The sequence below is a fragment of the Paroedura picta genome, chromosome 6 (genome assembly GCF_049243985.1).
Source record: "Paroedura picta isolate Pp20150507F chromosome 6, Ppicta_v3.0, whole genome shotgun sequence".
Classification (NCBI taxonomy): domain Eukaryota; kingdom Metazoa; phylum Chordata; class Lepidosauria; order Squamata; family Gekkonidae; genus Paroedura; species Paroedura picta.
The window spans coordinates 9,236,953-9,256,226 of NC_135374.1; the positions used below are offsets into that span (position 1 = coordinate 9,236,953).

Genomic DNA, 19,274 nt, shown 5'->3' on the forward strand with positions numbered 1-19,274 from the left:
GGGATACAAATTTCCTTTGCCCTCCTTGCTCTGTTAAAGACAAGGAAAAGCTTGCACCTCCATGCTCTATTTGCACATTTGCAGGAGCATCTGTATCACAATGGCGGAAACCATTAGCCAAGATGGGGTCCCCAACCTTTGCGGGCCTGCAGGCACATTTAGAATACTAGCACAGCATGGTGGGCGCAGCAACAAAATGGAGTTTAGAGGAGGCAAAACCAGCCTCAAAACAATTTCCTTAGCAATATCCAATCAAATTTGCTTTAGAATGCTTAGGGCTGATCTGGCGTTGAGCAGGGGGTTGGACTAGATGGCCTGTATGGCGCCTTCCAACTCTATAATTCTATGATTCTAAATCTCAAGTAGTCAGTCAGAAGCTCTGCTGGGCAAAAGCCATACCTGACCACTTCGTGAAAAGACGTGGTGGGCACCAGAAAAGGTGCCAGCTTGTGTTTTAGCTCCCATGAGCATCAATTTAATCCTGCCTAGCTGGGATGTGGCATGGTAGCTTCCCAGAAGCAGATGCAGAAGGAACTCTCTGGCAGATGTTAGTGGATAGCACCCAGATCCGCAATTCTACCCTGCCTCAAAACTTGACAATCACCAATGTTAATGGAGTTCTGTTCAGAGAATTTCAGTTGGTAGCCATGTTGCTGTGTAGCTGAATGGCTAGATTTGAGTCCACTAGCACCTTATAGAACAATGAGGAATTTCTTTTGGTCTCTAGTGCTTCTGTACTCAAATCTGAGTTCATTTAGCGTGTTATCATGACTGGCCTTCTTTGAAGCATACTCAATTCAACTACAACGTAGATCTTTTCTTCTAAGCACCGTCCCTGGATTTCTCTTCTTCCCTGACTCACTGACAGATGTTGACTGGAAGGGGAGGGAGAAAACACACAGGAAGAGAAAGCTGAGTAAGTAATTGAGGAGCTCTCTTGACATGGGGCTCCTATTTTTAGCTGCAGCCTTGTGTCAGCTATAAAGTAGTTATTAAAGAATAGGGATGGGTACGAACCAGCCCACAAGCCAAATTTCATGAGTTCTGGCCAGTTTCTCTTTCGTGAAGTCAAGTTCTTTGCACATCAATCTGCACGAACTTTCCACAAATGTTCAAGCTTTTTATGGAAGTTTGCTCCTTGTATGCTTCTAGATAGCTTCTCTTAGACCATTTATGCACTGGAGATTTCATGCCAGGCTGCAGGCTGGAGTTTTAGTCGTGGCAGGTTGCCCCACCTCTTCCTGCAACCACACGGGGGAGCATTTGGCCCAGTGTGCCTCATCTGCCCCCGATTGGTACTCCTGCATGTGAGCTGGGGAAGTGAATTTCCCAGTGCATAAACGGTCCTAGGGGCGATTTCCTGAATCTTCTTGTAAACCATAATTGAGTCTATCTCCCTCCATCAGCTGGTCATGTAGTTAGGAACTATCTCTGCCTCTCCCCTGCATTATGTTAATTCATAAATAAAGTAGATACGTCCACTTGAGCATCTGATGGTGTTCAGTTATGGCTCCCTCTCATCTCTCCTGTTGGGAGTTGTGATGGTGGGAAGAGTTGTGCCACCATGTTGTATTTTATGTCTTGTATTTAATGTTTTTAATGGGGTTTTATTGGGGATTTTATTGTCTATGGACTGAGATTGTAACTCTCCACAAGCCAGCTTCCCGGGAATGGCGGGAAATAAACGAAGAAGAAGAAGAAGAAGAAGAAGAAGAAGAAGAAGAAGAAGAAGAAGAAGAAGAAGAAGAAGAAGAAGAGGAAGAGGAAGAGGAAGAGGAAGAGGAAGAGGAAGAAGAGGAAGAGGAAGAGGAAGAGGAAGAGGAAGAGGATGAGGAAGAAGAAGAAGAAGAAGAAGAAGAAGAAGAAGAAGAAGAAGAAGAAGAAGAAGAAGAAGAAGAAGAAGAAGAAGAAGAAGAAGTTTTATTTACTCTTTAACCAGGTTGTGCACTTTCCTGTGATACTTAGTCTGTCAACCTTGGGCACCGGGGCAATATTAACAGTGTTTCCTGAGAATGCTGGCCATTGTTTTGGGAGCAAATGCATGGCTCTCTTGTTAGATCTAACTCCAGTGGCACCTTAGAGACCAACTAGATTTTCAGGATATGAGCTTTCAAGTGTAAGAGCTCCTTTAGTCAGTATTGAAAGCTGATATCATTATCTGATGAAAATGTTATCGGTCTTTAAGGTGCTACCGGACTTGAGTCTAGTTGTTCCGCTACAAACCAACATGGTTACCCCCTGAAAATGTCTACCTTTGTATACATAGACTGACACGCTGAGGTAATTCTAAAAACAAATACAAAAAAAACATCATGTGTCATATAGCAAACATTTAGAAACGCATCTTGGAGAAGTGGCAACTAAAACTTTCCAAAATTAATATTCCCTTTCCTTGGGAAAGCAAAAACATTCAGTTAACTTTCTAATTAAAAAAAAAAGGAACAATAATTTCACAATGACGGAATTAAGAATCCAAAAACTTGCTCACGTGTTGAACTTCTTTTGATCTCTGGAAGGGAATTGATGCTCTCGTCAGAAAAATCTGACCCAAAACTCCTGGCATCTTCATCTTCATCTTCATCATCCTCACCGTGACGAGCGGCAAGTATCAGCTCGCCTTGGCTCACTCGTGGAGGGGTTTCCTGTTCTGCAAGGGGGGTGCTTGCTCGTTGGGACTTGAGTGGTACGATCATGTCTCTACTTCCACGACTGAAGGTTAGACTTGCTCTGGAGACCTCTCCTGCATCTCTATCTCTGTCAAAGCCAGTCTCTCTCTCTTCTGCCTGGGCATTTCTTGGAGAAGACTCCTCCTTTCCTGGAAGTGGGGCTTCAGTTGAGAGCGGGTTAACCTGTAGCGTTTTCTGGAAGAACAAATTTTTTCCTGGGACAACAGTTATCACTGCATCTGCTGGAACTTGGCCATCTTGCTTGGAATTCTTTCCCTTAAGTGGTATTTTAACCTCAGTACGATAGGCATTCGATGTCTCCTGAAGCGATGCTGGCACTGCTACCGATAAACTTCCATTTTCTGATGGAGACAACGAGTCATCAGGCACTTCCTGGTTCCCTTCTTTGGAGAATTGTGAAGAAGCATCTGAGTTTTCCTTTTCTGGGTGAGACCTGAATATAGTATCACCTACTGGGGCAGCTGATTGCACCACAATGTTATGGGGAAGGTCTACTGCTTCCTCCACGCCCCGGTTAGCCTGCATTTTTTCCTTCAGTTTTCCAGCTAACTCTTGTACTTGACCAGAAGACATCTGGGAAACTTCTGCAAGCAACTTCTGTAAGCCAGAATTAAATTCATTTTGCTGCAGCTTGGATGGGGCAACAGTCTTGTTCACGTTTTCCTCAATTTCTTGAAGACCCGTGTCTTGTTGGCCAGCTAAATCTGCAGCCTGGTTTGGTTCACTCTCGTCACTGGTTGCTTTTTTCACCTTGTTGCCATTTGTGCTCTCCTGACCGGTGGGATGGAATTCTGTGTCTTCCATGAGCAATTTCTGGAAGTTAATTTTGAATTCACCATATACAGAATTGGAAGGAACAGTTGCTTTTTCTATAGATTCATCGATTTCTTGAGAAGGTAGCATACCCTTATCATCAACTGAACTGACACTTGGGTTGGGGTACAATGATGCATGCACTGGTTTAGGGAACTCAATGTCTTTCAGAAGAACCGGAGAGTCCTCCTTGAGCAACTGACGCAAACTGTCCTTGAATCTGGTTGGTTCTAATGAATTTGGTTTAACTGTTTTCACTACCGTCTCAGCTACTTCCTTGGGTTGCAGGTCCACAAGTTCACCAACAGAAGTAACATCTTCATTATCCTGATTATCTGATTGAACTCTGAGGCTTTTCATGGCTGTCTCTCCATTTGGTTCCTCTTTCTTCCTACCAAACATGTCAATCGTTTTCTCTATTGTTTCTCTGTTGGCCTGTCTTGAAAGATGGGTCATTGGGGGGGAAGGAAGAGTTGACGTCTCCATCACTTGCTTATAAAACATCTGCTGATCCTCTCTGGGAACACCACCAAATGCCTTTTTTAAAATGCTCTCTGTTTTTGGTGAAACGGAAGGCAGTTCTGAAAATTCTTGCAGAAGACCCAGTAGGCTGGACTTCAAATCAGGGCTTTCCCTTTTCGGGACCTTGGATTCTGTGACAGTCTCTGAAACTTCTTCATCAGGAGATTTTGCTCTCTTCAGAACAGCAAGATGAGGATCTACCTGTATCTGTGCTGGTGATGGAATCTGGAGGACTCCTTTCCGAGAAGAAACATCGTCCAGACACTTTGGGTCTTCCTCTTGGGGAAGGGTTCTCCAAAGCCCTGGGTTTAAATCTCCTGTTTCCTTAAGGACATTCCCCTTTGTTGCTTTCAATCTAACATTTTGATCTGAGGTGGAGTCACATTCTCCTAAACTTTGAGAGACCACATCCCTCTTGGTCTGGTCGGTGGGATAAGCATTGTGGCTGAGTTGCATCACCTTATTATAAAAACCTCTCTCCTCCAACACAGGAGCAGATTGCTTTGAAGTACTCACTGCTACACTATGATCTGAAGAGGGTTTTGCATCCAGAGCTTCCTTGAGCAGTCTTTCTATGCCAACATTAAAAGAAGCTGCATCCTTTTTGGGTGGGACCCGAGTTCGGTGTGCAGTTTCCACAATCTCACTTGCTGAAGGACCAATGTTGTTATCAAAGTCTGCAGGAACACCCCCATGTTGGATAGTTTGGATGGTCTTACCCTTTGTTTCTTCAGGACCTCCTCTTTCAACAGACAGTAGGTCAACCGGTGAGGAATCCTGAGATCTTTGTGTCAGTAATTTCCGGAAGCTGCTATTAAACTGGATTGGTTGCATTTTCGACTGGGCAGCTGTTTTCTCTACATATTCCTCCACTTCTTTCCCTGGACATGTCTCCGTTCCCACGGGTTTTGAATCGTCCAGCTCTACCAAGAAGCCGTCCTCCTTGGGGACAAATTGTAAATTTCTCCTTGGCAATGAATTCGCTAACAAAGGTTGGCTGGGAGTTGCTTCTAAAAAACCTTGGTTGGCCTGACTTTTCTGTTCTTCTTCAGCCCAAGAGACCTGGCCAGTCCCTCCTCTGACTCCTTTTATTTCCTTCGACTGCCTCTGATAAGTTCCCATAGAATTGTTATGCGGGATTCTCTTTTCTTTGGTTCCGTCAGTCACATCCTGTGGTTTCACTCCAACGTCCCAAAAACTTCTCAGGCTTCGGAACTGTGAAGGGTTGAGCATTTCGGATTTGGATTCTTCATTGACTTTCTCCTTCAAGGAATGGACTGTAAAGTTGGGCTTTTGTGGCAGAGCAGGGGCAGGCTGGTCTTTGGACAAAATACTTGACTTGAAACCTTCCTTTTTGGGAGAGAATGATGGATGTCTTAACTGCAAGTTATCTGCATCTGAGGCTTCCGTAAATTCAGTACTCTTCCGGTCACTTGGAAGTGTTTTGCTTGATCTGGTAAAAACATGTCCCCCTTTGGATTTATCAACTGGCTCTGGTCTAATTCTTCCCGAAGACAAGTCAACGTCATTAGGTTCAGAATCATCACTCAGTTCTACTCTTCTGAAGGTAACCAAATTATATTGACCTTGCTTGTTGTCAGAATCACCCCTAACATGCCCTGAAGATTCAGAAGCTGGCTTTACTTTGCTGATTCCTCCGTTATAGATCTGAGACACTTTATTAATGGATGCATTTTCACTTTCCTTAGGCCCAGCCTTTGGGCTCATCCGCTCTCTTTCCCAAAAAGCCCTAATGTCCTTTACTTTCTTCCGATCCCCTGTCGGAGAAGCTTGTTTGATTTCTGGCTGCGGGGTTCCAAGTGGATTTCCTCTGTTGGCATCTGCTTCGGGTTGGACGATTCCCTTCGCTAGGAAGCCGGCCTCTTGTCCTTCTGGCTCTTTCCGAAGCACTCCAGATGGATGCTCAAAGCTCCTCTCTTGCCCAGGAGATTTAATGCTTCCCTCCCCATCAGCCAGAGCATTATTCCCCGCTTCCCTTTCTTTCACAGAAGAATCAACATTCAAGTCCAGCTTTATGCCTTCAGCCACCTTTGCTTCTCCGGACACGGCATTTTCACTTTCCATTTTTCTTTCTCCAACAGCCGCTTCCAAAAAGTGTGTTTTATTTGCATCATTCGTTCCCTGGCCAGCAATCGGAAAATGCACGCTCCCCTGGTCACTCAAATCTGCAGCGTCTCTTTCTTTGCCTTGACTGCCGAGGCTCCGTTCTTCCGGATATCTAGTCTGAGCAAGGGACAGTACCTCCGGCTGGCTGTCTCCATCATGGAATCGAGAGTCCTTGCTAGACAGCCCTTTGCTTTCATGTACAGTAGCATCTTCATTCAGTAGATCCCTCCTGGGACCATTCTCTTCTCTCGTTCTGGTCATCTCTCCTGTCTTGGTCATGCTCGCCTCCTGCACGGGTTCCCTCTCTTGAGAGGCTGGCGACGACACGCCGCCTTCGCTGTCGGTACTGGAACTCCTTTTGAACCAGTCGAGTACTTTGGATATGGACTCATCGGCTGCCTTCGAGGCTTCGGCAGAGTGTCTGTCGGATCTGGAAGGAGTTTGAGCATTCGGACCGTCAAGGTGAACAGGCTTACCTTGTTCAAGGTCGGTGGAGACGGCGCCTGGGGCCCGAGGGTCTTCCGTATTAGCCGACGGCACCTCCTGACCTGGAATGAGACATGGAGCCAAGAAGCACGTTTTGTTGAAAGGCGAGCTGCCCAGCTAGCTAACGATAACAGTAATATCACCAGTAACAATGTTATGAGGCACAGGAGTAAACAGCCATTCCTGGCAGGGCAAGACAAATGAAACCGGCTTAGAAGGCCATAAAATAAGAAATAAGGCGCAGTCTCAACATCTCGGCACCAGCCAGTGCAGGAGGACGGGACCGTTCCCCTCACTTACCCATCCGGTACGCTTGAATGTCACCCTTCCAGAGCGACGTACATGGTTCTCCCTTTCAAACTGTACCCCCAAGACAATGTCACAAAAGTGACGCTCGTTAGGCTGAGAAAGAGACAGGGATTGATCCCAAGCAGCTCCCGTTGACAAACCCCTGAAACATCCTTCAGGCTTTGAGAAACCCCAGAAGTGGCGCCATCGTGCAGAAGATGGTTGGGAAGCAGAGCTGTGGACACGCCCACTCAGGGGCCCCTCCCCTTTCCCTTCCCACCCCCTCCAGGCCCATCATTAGCCATTGGGGAGGTCAAAATGACCATATATGGTCATATCGCTCGATAAATGTTTAACACATTTTAAAAAATATATTAAAAGTTAATTAACACCCACCCCTTTGGGAAACCCATTAGCCATTGGGGAGGTCAAAATGACCATATGTGGTTATATCACCCGATAAATGTTTAACACATTTAAAAAATATATTAAAAGTTAATTAACACCCACCCCATCATGAAAACCCAGGGTGGAGAAAGCCTTGAGCTAACAAATAACATACAAATCTCCATCCATCCCAGTTATTTAGACCAGTGGTCCCCAACCACCAACGGCTGATTAGCTTGCGGCCCGGCGAGGTTCTTTTTGCGAGAGGGGGGGAGAGGGAAGAGCGGCCGCCAGCGCATGTGCACATGCGCGGGAGTGCTGCGCATGTGCATTTGCGGCCGCGCATGGATCACCCTCCCACCCCACCGGTCTGCAGCCTTAAAAAGGTTGCGGACTACTGATTTAGATTTCATGAAAACTGAGTCTCCGCACTGTTCTTAGAATGGAATTCATATAATAAAAGAATTCTGAATCGTTTGAAAATATAAGAGCCTCTGTTATTTTGATTCTTACTTGCGTACCCACATAATCTGCTGTGCTTTAATCCTTGAGCCTCCGGGGGGAGGCGAGTAACAAATCGAATAAATAATAATAATAATAATTGTGCACTCTGCTAAGGGGCTGAGATTTGCCTCTTTATTTATTTGCCTCTTTATTTGCCTCTCCTCTGCTGTCTCCAATCCTCTCCTCCCCACATTCAAGAAAAAAAAGAAACTCCTGCTGCAATTGGCACCCCTCCCCAGTCAAGTGCAGAACACTTTCTGTTTCAATTGGGGGGGGGGGGAGAGACAGAGGAAGACCCAAGTTCAAATCAATCTGAATTCAGCAGGGTCCACAATGGAAAAAACAAAGTAACTGCAGAATCAGCCCAGGTCTCTATGCCTTCAGGCATACCAGGTCATGTCACGCAGCGTGTATGTACCCCTGCCCCCACAGCCACTGACGACAGCCAATTATGCAAGGCAGGGGGGCAGACACCACTTTATCAGCATGCCCCACACTGCTTTATATCTGGGAATCGAAACAAGAGACACGGCATGTGAGGGAGCGGCTCCGGAAGGGTCTAGCCCGGCCTCCTCATGCCACAAGAACAGGAAGTCCAACTCTTGCACAGGAAAGGTTAGTCACCAATTATTAGAATCCTCACATTTGGTCAAGGTTTCCCACCCTGGAGAGCCCAGCCTAGTCTGACCTTGTCCAATCTTAGAAGCTAAGCAGAGTCAACACTGGCTAGCACTTGGACGGGAGTCAACTAAGGAATTGCAGGGTTGCTACGCAGAGGCAGGGCAAGGACAAACCACTTGAGCTTGGCTGAATCCGTATGGAGCTTTTATTCCAATCCCAGGTTGATTCAGTCCCTGCCGTCTCCACTGATTGCGATTTCCGTTTTGATTTTGGGCGATTTAAATTTTCCCCCTGTAACAAGCATGATTGATCCAGAGTGACCCTACCTTTCCCCCGCAATATCCTGGAGTGGATATAACCCTCAATATTTGAAAAATCGGCATGAGAAAGCATGCAGATCTCTCCCTGTTCTGAACTTGCGGTTGAGCCTCCATGTCAGAGAAGCCCAGATTGGCCAAGGCTTCAGTTCAAAGGCTTCCTCATTCCCAGGCTGCAAGCTTGCCTTAAAGGGGAAACCCTAACTTCTCTCAGCAGAAGCTCCAGAAGCCTTATCTTCTCTCAGTAGAGATTTGCCTCTTGGTTTTTTCCCCCTCCTCTGCTGTCTCCAATCCCCCCTTCAAGAGAAGAAAAAAAGAGGCTCCTGCTGTGTTTGCCCCACCCCTTTTGAGCTTCCCTAACCACATGCAGAACACTTTTCTGTATCAATGGGGGGGGGGAGAGGAAGACCCAAGTTCAAATGGATCTGGATTCAGCAGGATCCACAAAGGAATAAACAAAGTAGGTGCAGATTAAGCCCTTGTCGCTTGCTTTGAAATTTCGCCAGAAATCAGCTGCGACTTGATAGCCCCTCCTGCCACCAAGATTTATGGTTATCTCCCCCGTAGGGTTATCTTCCCCCTAAGCCTATTGGAATCCTGTTGTAACTCCACACAAGACTGTGTTGCAAGTAACCGGTTGTCGAAAGCATTATCTGACCTAACCGCTGGCAGCAATAGGAGCTCAACGGGCTATGCCCTGAATCACAGACTCCTCAATGCCTGGGCAAAGATGAAAAATTAGCAAAACAAGCAAATAGCATTATTTGGCGCTTGCAAACATAGCAGAAGCAGCTTTTTACATGGAAGGCAAGTGGAGAATTGGATTTTTGGCTTCACTTCATGGCTTACCAGCGGAGCTTTGCGCGACATCCGTACCAGGGCTCCGCTGCTCAGCTTTGATGTCAAGCTTTGCTTCAGCCACGCTTGAGTCTTTCAAAACTTTGGGAACAATCTTGCCAGAAGAATCATTGGGAGTTGTGCATTCTGCAGGCGGGCTTTTCTGGGACTTCGAGGGGTCAGATGGTTGACGGGATCCATCCGCCGTTCCTTCTTTTGGCATAGCCTGATCCTCAACTTGGCCATTGGGATCTGTGGAACGGAAGGCCAACGGGTTTATCGGAGAAGTCGGCTCGTTCGGACCTGCATCTGACCTGGACGCTGGACCGTCACCGGTCTTCCTGTAGTCTGAGTCTAACAAGTTGAACTCCCCTGATTCCTTCCCCTCGTGCAGCTCAAGGCTGGGCGGACGTCCTTTCCTACTTACACTCGCGGAAAATCTAACTTGCTTGGCCCTTTCCAAAGAGTTTTGAGAGAATCCTTCCGGCTGCCTTCTGAGAGGGCGGTTCTTATCCGGCACCCCTTCGAGGATCGTCGAAGCCGGTAGCCCGTTTTTATAGGGGAGGTCCGCTGTTTGGCTAAGGCGGAGGACCTCGGAATCGGTGGAACTAGAACTTGAGTTGCGTTTCAGGATGCTCCTGGGCGGTGTTCCTTGGGCATTACCTGGCTTGACCCTTCTAGGCACTTTGGGGAATGACTCGTCGCTCTTCACGCTGGTGTCGGATGTCTTGTGGACGTTCTTCCTCGCTTTGGGTACTGGCGGTTTCCCTGCCTGCCTCAGTCCCTCATCCAGCTCTTTGTTTGCGTGCTCTTTGTTTTTTACGTTTACCTCGGGTTGGTTTTCTACCGAAGGCGGGAGGGAATCTGCAAGACAGCACGCACACACACAAACACGCACACAAAGGAAAGGGTAAAAACAAGCCGCAAATAGTGATCCCGCCGTTGCCAAAAAGAAATGTACGGAAGGGCATTTTGGTATGCCTTGCAGATGGAATGACATTGGCATGTTCCTCAAGATAGACTTGATTTAATGAGATAGGACGGCTCTCAAGGCTTCTGCTTCAGCAGGTGACATGTGCAGCTAGGGTTGCCATCCTCCAGGTGGGACCTGGAGAGCTCCCAGAATTACAACAGAGAGCCGGGTGACAGGTCCTGGAGAGAATGGCCGCTTTGGAATGGCATTATATCCCACTGACATTATATCCTACTGAGTTCCCACCCCTTCCCAAAGCCCGCCCCCCAAATCCCCAAGGATTTCCTCACCTGGAGATGGCAACCCTACGAATCTCCACCCTATGACGATTGACTGTAGAATGGGGGAAGAATGGGGGCTGTGTGGTCTCTTGCGTTTTAGGATATTAGGAGTTGCGACTCTTTTATTGGGGGTTTTATGGGGGTTTTATTGGTTTTATGTCACCCACCATGAATCTATGGAGAGTGGCGGGATATAAATTGAAATAATAATAATAATAATAATAATAATAATAATAATAATAATAATAATAATAATATATTCAGTAGAATAATCCAACTATAGACTGCAATAATGGGAAGGTGTTTTTTTTTTAAAACATGTCCCTGTGTACATCCTTGGCTCATCAAAGTTAGTGTTGCCCACTCAGACTACCAACAGCTCTCCAGGGTCTCTGGCAGAGGTCTTTCACGTTGCCTAGCACCAGATCTTTTACCTGGAGGTGCCAGGGATTGAACCTGTCACCTTCTACATGCCAAGCAGATGCTCTACCCCTGAGCCACAGCCCCTCCCTTGAATGGCTGGTTTCAATTTGCAGGAAGATTTTCTTTTGTTTATTTATTCATTTGTTTATTTTAGATTTATATACCGCTCTTCCATACGGCTCTTCCCCCCTGCAAGAAAACATGTTCTAAATGTGATCTTCCCCCCTGCCCACAAGGCTGCAGCCCATCCTGTCCCTCTGTCACCCTGTTCACTGTGCCACCCGCACGGGCAGAGAACCTGAGGCCAAGAAAGAGAGCAAATTGAAGCTAGGTATGCGATGCAAAAGCAAGCTTGGATGCTGGGAGCCATAGCGAGGATACGGTCAAACTAGACACGAATTGGGTTTGGGGTGAGCGGCATCTGGGTTTGCCTGCCCTGCCCCTTGTTCCCTGAGGCTACTGAGAACATCATTCTGAAGATCAGAAGAAGCCCTTTAGGCTTGGAACTGTGCAGTGGAAGGTTCCCACCCATGCCAATGTTTCCAGAAGCTGAACCCCACTCCCAGCAAGGAATTAGTTGCTTCACCGTATGTCCCCCAAAGAGTTTGAAGATCCAGCGGGCAAAATCTGCTCAGGATCTCCAGCCCTCAACCAGAAACAGGGTCTTTTTGGCCCTCACCCCTGGCCTGGTGGAACACGCTTAAAATTGAGACATTGGGCAGTTCTACAGGGCTTGTAAAACGGAGCTGTTCTACCAGGCCCACAACAAAATCTGAATTATAGAATCATAGAATCAAAGAATCCTAGAGTTGGAAGGGGCCATACAGGCCATCTAGTCCAACCCTCCTGCTCAACGCAGGATCAGCCCAAATAAATGCATCCTAAAGCAATTATGCTGGCCTCTGTGTCAAAGCCCCGAACTGATATATCAGTAGGGCTGCTATGTCCCCTGACCCCACCCCTCCTCTTTCCTCCTTCTGAGTAATCAGAAGAAGAGCTGTTTTGTGTTCCGCACTCTTCATTGCCTGGAGGAGTCTCAGAGCTGTTTAAAATCATCTAAACAGAAGAAACTGGGCAATTGAGGATTCAATTTTTGCTTTTAGATTGTAATGGTATTTAACTTAGTAAAGTTTTATATTTTATTTGTTTGTTATATTTATATGCTGCCCTCCCCGAAAGCTCAGGACGGTTAACATCAAACAGGAACAATACAAATAACTGTATATTTTAACTGTATATTTTATCTTTATATGTGATGTGATGTGATCATGATGTAATCTGCCCCAAGTCTCAGGAGATAGGGCAGAAAACCAGTATGATTATACATAAATAAAACTTTGAAGCAGCTAGTGCTCGGAATGCTCCACATGGCTGCTCCGAAGCTATAAAAATAATTCCCTGCCAGTGGTCATTTCAGCTTCTCGAAATGGTGCTGGGAGAGACAGGTGCCTCTTTCACCTTCCATGCCACAGTTCCAAGACGAAAAGAGCTCCCTCCTCATCTTTAAAATTCTGCATTCTGTTCTGAGCAACATCCCTCCCCCCTACAATAATATATCGCGTCAGCTGAGGCCAAAACCAATCTATTCTTGCAGCAAATGATTATAGTTTGGCACTGTAAAAGAGTTAGGCATAGCAAATATATCAAATATATTTTCTTCTGGCTTTCCTGTAATTTACTCTGTATGACTTTGATTTATGTCCAGCGGCATGCTCAACAAAACGGCAAAAATGCCCTACAACATTCCTGGGAAACCTCATGAGAACAGAGTGTCCTTAACACGAACCGGAAAAAATGCAAGCAATGACTTGCTCAGATTCTTCAGTGACTCTATAAAGGCAATGTGGATCTTTTAAAAAGTATTCACCCTTCTTTGACGCCTCTGACGAATAAGAAATTCCAGGTTTGGAGCGTTGACTTTTTGCATCGCTTTCGGATAGTTCTGAGTTGTTGAACGGATTCTTCCTTTCCTGGAACAAAACGAAGTATCTGCATAAGTCGATGCTTAACAGACAGTATTAGGGAAGAGCCAAGAAAGGAAGAAAAGCAGCATGGCTAGGAAAAAGCGTCAGATAGAGTAAGAAAAACCCCTCTAGAATAAAATAAAGGGGCAGTTATGAGATGGGTATTATACAAGTTAATGGATATTATACTATTGCACTGCTGGTGGAGTGTTGTTTCAGGAAATGGCTACCATCTTCTAATTGATCATACAGTTATTGGAAATTGGCTTTTATATTGGAATTTATATTTTTATTTAACCCTCCTTGAGTCTTCAAAGGAAGGTGAGCTAGAAATCTAAATAACGACAACAACAATACTGGAGACCAAAATCTCTTTCTTTCCGTATTAAGAAAATGCTGTTTGCTGTGTAAGCTTTCACCCAAACAGAGAAAACAGCCTGTGCAAGGTTTTCAGATAAGTTGAAGAATTAGGTTGGAAGTGAATTATAGCTAGTACTAGGGGCTAATACAACGGGCACTAGATTGGGGTGGGTGGAAGAACTCTGTGGATGGCCTCTCCCTATGCCCAGGACCTGGAAGGGATGCTGGCTGGAGGCCCCTGGGAAGGGAACTCACCAGTAGGGGCAGCTTTCACGCACCAGGTATCTGTATCCTCCGAGCCTCGGAGGGAAGTGGAAGGAGGAGGGGTGGTCAGGGGTGGGGGACGGAAGGTGATTGGCTGGCTGCTGGACAGACAGGCTAGCCGGTTGGAGGAGGAGGCACTTAGAGGCGGGACAGCTGTCCTGTGTTAAGCGCTGAGTGGCACTTAAGCCATGAGACCAGCTCCTCCTCCAAGGCCTTACCTGAAATATATTATGTGGAACAGATTAAATTGCTTAGGTTAAAAATTAAGGGTTGTTGTAACTCAGCCTTCTAGATAGTGCTGAATCTCTTATGAGCTAATGCCATAGGTTTGGGAAAGTGTGTGGGTTGCAGAAATTTGTTCCAGCCCCTGCCTGGATTGGTCACAGGGGCAGCATTCACCCACAGCCGCCTCACATTCCCTCCTCCAAGGGAGGCCCAAGAGTAGGGTCCAGAACAAACACAACATCGTGTGAACATTCTCGGTAGAAAGCACGCTTAACAACCGAGTCACAGTCACTCCCGTAAATCCAACGGAGTCATATTTTTATTGAGGCAATAAAAAAAAGTACAGCTCTAAAGAACTGACTAAGTTAACAAGTCAGCAAAACTTCCACAGAAAGACCAAGATCATACAGAACCGTGGGGGGGGGGGAGGATGTGGTCTACTCCAGCTGGCAGGGGCTCATGGGAATTGTAGTCCATGAACATCTGGAGGACCACAGGTTGACTACCCCTGGTCTACTCTACTCTATATACTCCCCAGAATCCTCAGTGCTAGGAAACACCCTTGTTATTTATAAAAAAGGCAAGATTACAATGGTGAAAGGGACCAGCCCTGAAGGGAGTTCCTCCAGTTATGAATAACACATGTTGGTCGTGTTGTAAAATATGAACACCACCCACCCCGGGCAGCTTTACCGAGAGAGGTGGCTGGATCCCAAATCGACTGGGTGTTCAGCAGGTATTTAACATACTGGAGAGAATATACCTGGCCACCAAAATAACACTGCACTGCTGGAACATCAGTGAGGACGTTCCTTTAAAGAAATGCTGCCATGCATTTGGGAAACAGGCCCAGCCCTCTGGTCTAACCAGAACTACCAGCCCTGACCGTTGTTCAGGTTTGACCACGGCCCAAAGCGGTTCGCATCCCAACTTTCTCTCCCGCCAGGGCGGTTTTCAAAAAAGCATTTATGAGGTCACCCCTTATCTGATCAGACAAAAATTTTGCCCCATAGCTATAACTCATGAATGTGGAAATACTGAAAAGTTAACATTACTAGACAATCCTGTCATTTTAAACCTGCGGGTTTTTTTAATTTTGTACCTGTTTCAGCTTTCTACTCCTCTGCACCTGTATCCTATTTTCATAGATCATAAATCTGTAAGGGGCTGTGCAGGCCATCTAATCCGACCCCCAGCTCAAGGCAGGATCAGCCTAAAGCATTTGTTGTTGTTATTGTTGTTGTTGTTAGGTGCGAAGTCGTGTCCGACCCATCGCGACCCCATGGACAATGATCCTCCAGGCCTTCCTGTCCTCTACCGTTCCCCGGAGTCCCTTTAAGTTTGCATTTAGTGTGCCCAAATATGTTATGCTTCATCATGATTAGATGGCAACATACAGAATGAATTTATGCTAATAGTGCAAAACTGTATACCTTCTACTACCAAGGTATACATTATATTAGATAGAAAAGTTAGCTTCTGTGGAGCCAGCTTGGTGTTGTGGCTAGAAATGCGGACTTCTATTCTTTTAAACTGGATTTGATTCCCTGCTCCTCCACACCAGGCCACTGGGTGACCTTGGGCTCACCACAGCACTGATAAAGCTATTCTGACTAAGCAGTAATATCAGGGCTCTCTCAGCCTCACCTCCCTCACAGGGTGTCTGTTGTGGGGAGAGGAAAGGGAAGGCGACTGGAAGCCGCGTTGAGACTCCTTTGGGTAGAGAAAAGCGGCATATAAGAACCAACACTTTAACTTCAGTAATTTCAGGGCTCTCTCAGCCTCACCCACCTCACAGGGTGTCTGTTGTGGGGAGAGGAAAGGGAAGGCGAATGTAAGCTGCTTTGAGACTCCTTCAGGTAGAGAAAAGCGGCATATAAGAACCAACTCTTCTGCAGGGCCTGTAAGACAGAGCTGCTCTGCCAGGCCTGTGATTGAGGCCTACAGTTTGGTGATCTCAGAATTCTAGCTGGCCTCCCTGCCTAAGCCCATCCAGCTAATTTCCACCTGAGAACTAAATTCTTTCACATAGCCCTCCTCCTTTCTTTTACAGCAAGGCTGCATCATCCAGCACAGTAGTTTTTTGCAATTTTCGGGAAACTGTTTTAAGGGATTTTAAATTCAATACCTGTGCATTTTAAATTTCTGTAGATTTTTCAATGTTTGTCATTCAGTATGCTGTGACCTGCCCTGAGCCTTTGGGGGAAAGGAGCAGGATAGAAATACGAGGACAAATAAATAAAAACAAAGGTCAGTTGCCTGCCCCCTGCCCCAAGCAGCAGTGGGAGGGAAATCAAATGAAAAAATAGTGAGGCCACCATGTAACTTCGAGGTAATGCCCAGAAGATATGTACGGTAGCTCTAGGAATCACCAGAAACTCTATAGTAAAACCATAGAGTTTCTGATGATTCCTAGAGTTACCCTTTTCCCCAGCCCTGCTGTATTCAGCCCTCCTGCCAGTTGCCAAGCTCAGCCAGGGAGAGATGTTGTACTTATCCTGATCATGATAATTCCTCTCTGAAAATGTATATCAAGGCCTTTCCCCACTATGCCTTCATCCAGGCTTGTTTTCAGTCTCATCAGGCATTTGATTAGCCTTGTGGATAAATGTACAGGGTTATCAACTCCTTGGGGCTTTACGCACCGGGATCTTTGTTGCAAATTGGTCACTGAATGAAAAATCGCCATTTAAAATAGTGGAATTCGTCGTTATGCATACCTGCCTTTGTAGTGGAATCAGTTGCGTTTTGTAGCGTTTCCCACAGGCTTCCGGTCTCGGCAAAAATCGCTAGAAAGGAAGCGCTATTGCCAAGCTCGTCCCGCCCCTGGCCGTCAAGCAGCCAATGGGCAGCCGTTAGCATGCTCCCAAACAGCCCCTTTCCCTTTAAGGAAGGTTTTTTTTTAAAAAAAAAAAAAAACAGACCCATTGTAACGAATCTGTGTAGATTCGTTGCAACGGAGAGACCCATCCAGCTGCCTAGTGTGTTTGAGCTGTCGTTTGATCGTTTGATCGTTGGCACGCTCCCTCCGAGTGAAAAAAAAAAATCCCCCCCCCCTCTCACGGGCCCGATTTTCGGCTGAATGGAATGTGTAAAAAATAAAGGGAAAATACTTCAGCAAACGGGCTTTTCTGTGGTTTGTGCTTAGTGACTGAAGGGGAGGGACTGAAGCCGGGGAAGCCTCTAAACAGAAAGAGGCTCGCTGGTGCGTTTATCCCCGCTCGCTCGGAGAAAAAAAAAATGGCGATCGCTTCGCCGGAAGCTCAGAGAAGAGAGCCAGGGGGAGGGACTTTGTAGAAACCGCAACAATGTTAACGCACAGGTCTTTTTCGCTAGTGTTGCAGATTGGTTGCAAGAGTGTAGCGCTTTCCGGAGGGTGAATCCACTTTTGGGGATTTCCCTGAAAGCGCTACAACGAAGCGCTTTTTGCGGATCGGTTTCAGGAGTGTTGCAGATTGTCAACGACGTCGTGTGTTATGGCAAATCAGTAGCGTTTTCAATTAGCAACCATTGTGCTATTTTGAAGGCGGACAAAAAGCCCCCTTGTTTTCCTTATAACATATCCTTTGATGAACCCATTGATTTTGGTTACACTTGGCCATGCTGACAAAAATGCAGTCTTTTCTTCCGTTCAGTGTTAAAATAAATCATAGATTTCCCTAGAACAAAAGACCTACCTTCAATGGCGATGCAGTAGCCTTCTTTGAGTCTTTCTGGGTCGTGGCTAACACGCTAGCATCTTTGCTGAAAGCAGAGGGGCTGTACAAAAACACAACAAAATCCCCCAGCAAGTTACTTCAGGGACGTTAAATCATTAAACTGGTTTCACAATGAGAACATGAAGCTTCTGAATTCCAGTGTCAGGAAGCAACACCAGGGGAAAGCCTCAGTTTCTAGGCCCTGTTGCTGGCTGTCTCGTTCTGTGAGAAAGTTTGCTGCATCAGATGGACCATTCTAAGGAACTAGTTGGCCACTCTGTGAGGCAGGATGCTGGACTTGATGATCTCTAAGTCCTTTTGTTTTTAAGATCTTTCTTTCCCCTTATATCTCTGCAATGAAAAAGGCAATATGCTTAATTTAAAAAAGACCAAACTAGGAATTTAGAGGATCTGAAACTTGGATTGTTATAACCATGTTCAATTGCTGGTGTTTTGTTTTAAGCTCCCAAGGGGCAGACAGAGGAAATGATAGCCACGGGGGGGGGGGGAATAGCTCCAATTATTTTTAAATTGTTCAGTGGTCTATGTTTTTATGCCATGGTGAGGTTTTTTTTACCTTGGGCAGCTTCCCTGGAGCTGCGGCAGAAAAGTTGGCTAAATAAGGATGGAATTTACCTATGATTTTGCAATCTCTAAGCTTGACTACAGTAATATGCTCTAAATGGGGCTGCCCCTGGAACATTTTGTATGGTGGTGAACAGAATACAGTCAAATCCCAACAGACTGAAAGTGGGTACAGCTACAGAGTCACAATCGGAAGCAAACTCACTTTAAAAGCAATTGCACCAACAGAAAATTTGGAGGAGGGGATTTATGGATGCCTGAAGAGGTTTAGAATAAATAGAAACAACAAACTCCACAAAATCTTTTCTTAAAAAAAAGTGTCTTTCCATGCTCAACTTGTTTGCTTGGTGCACCTAAGCAGTTTGGCACATTTCATACATGCTTCAGTGTCTTTGTGCATTATCCAAAATGTGCAGCATGGGCCTGGATTTTCCTATTCAAAACAGGAAAATCTACTTCTTAAGCACATTGAACATGCATTATCCAAAATGTGCAGAATGGGCCTGGAATTGCCAATTCAAAACAGCAAAATCTACTTCTAAAGTACATTGAAAGTGCATTATCCATCATGTGCAGTGTGAGCCATAGGCTCTACCCACACCACAAGTTAAATACTCATTTAAAAGAAAAGGGCAACCCTTCCCTGACATCAAACAAGGGTGATTCTTGCTTATGCGCACTGGGTTACAGTGAAGATAATAAGGTACATTCATTTCCAGAAAGGTACTATTAATAGATGTGGATGGAGGGGGGAGAATTTCCAATAGCTGGCATTCACTCATTAGGAAAAAAACTGTTCATGTGTGATACGAAAACCCTAATTAAAGCTAGATACTGATATCCATTCAAGAAAGTTGCTACGAAACTGTTAAGTGCCAGAATCATCTTAAGAGTTAAAAGTTTAAAAGTCTG

At 45.8% G+C, this 19,274-nt stretch overlaps 1 protein-coding gene across 12 annotated transcripts in view; it reads right to left on the minus strand.

Annotated features, from left to right (window-relative positions):
• SYTL2 (synaptotagmin like 2) overlaps positions 1 to 19,274 on the minus strand; it is an 86,847-nt gene that overhangs the window by 24,253 nt on the left and 43,320 nt on the right. For 7 of the 12 annotated variants that reach the window (XM_077341376.1, XM_077341377.1, XM_077341370.1 and 4 more), the window contains exons 5-8: positions 17,757 to 17,838; positions 13,134 to 13,236; positions 9,602 to 10,453; positions 2,489 to 6,697 (exon numbers count right to left, since the gene is read on the minus strand). In XM_077341376.1, the coding sequence (XP_077197491.1) occupies positions 2,489 to 6,697; positions 9,602 to 10,453; positions 13,134 to 13,236; positions 17,757 to 17,838 (5,246 nt within the window). The remainder of the gene's footprint in view (positions 1 to 2,488; positions 6,698 to 9,601; positions 10,454 to 13,133; positions 13,237 to 17,756; positions 17,839 to 19,274) is intronic. The other 5 variants (XM_077341380.1, XM_077341381.1, XM_077341378.1 and 2 more) reach the window with 4 other exon arrangements.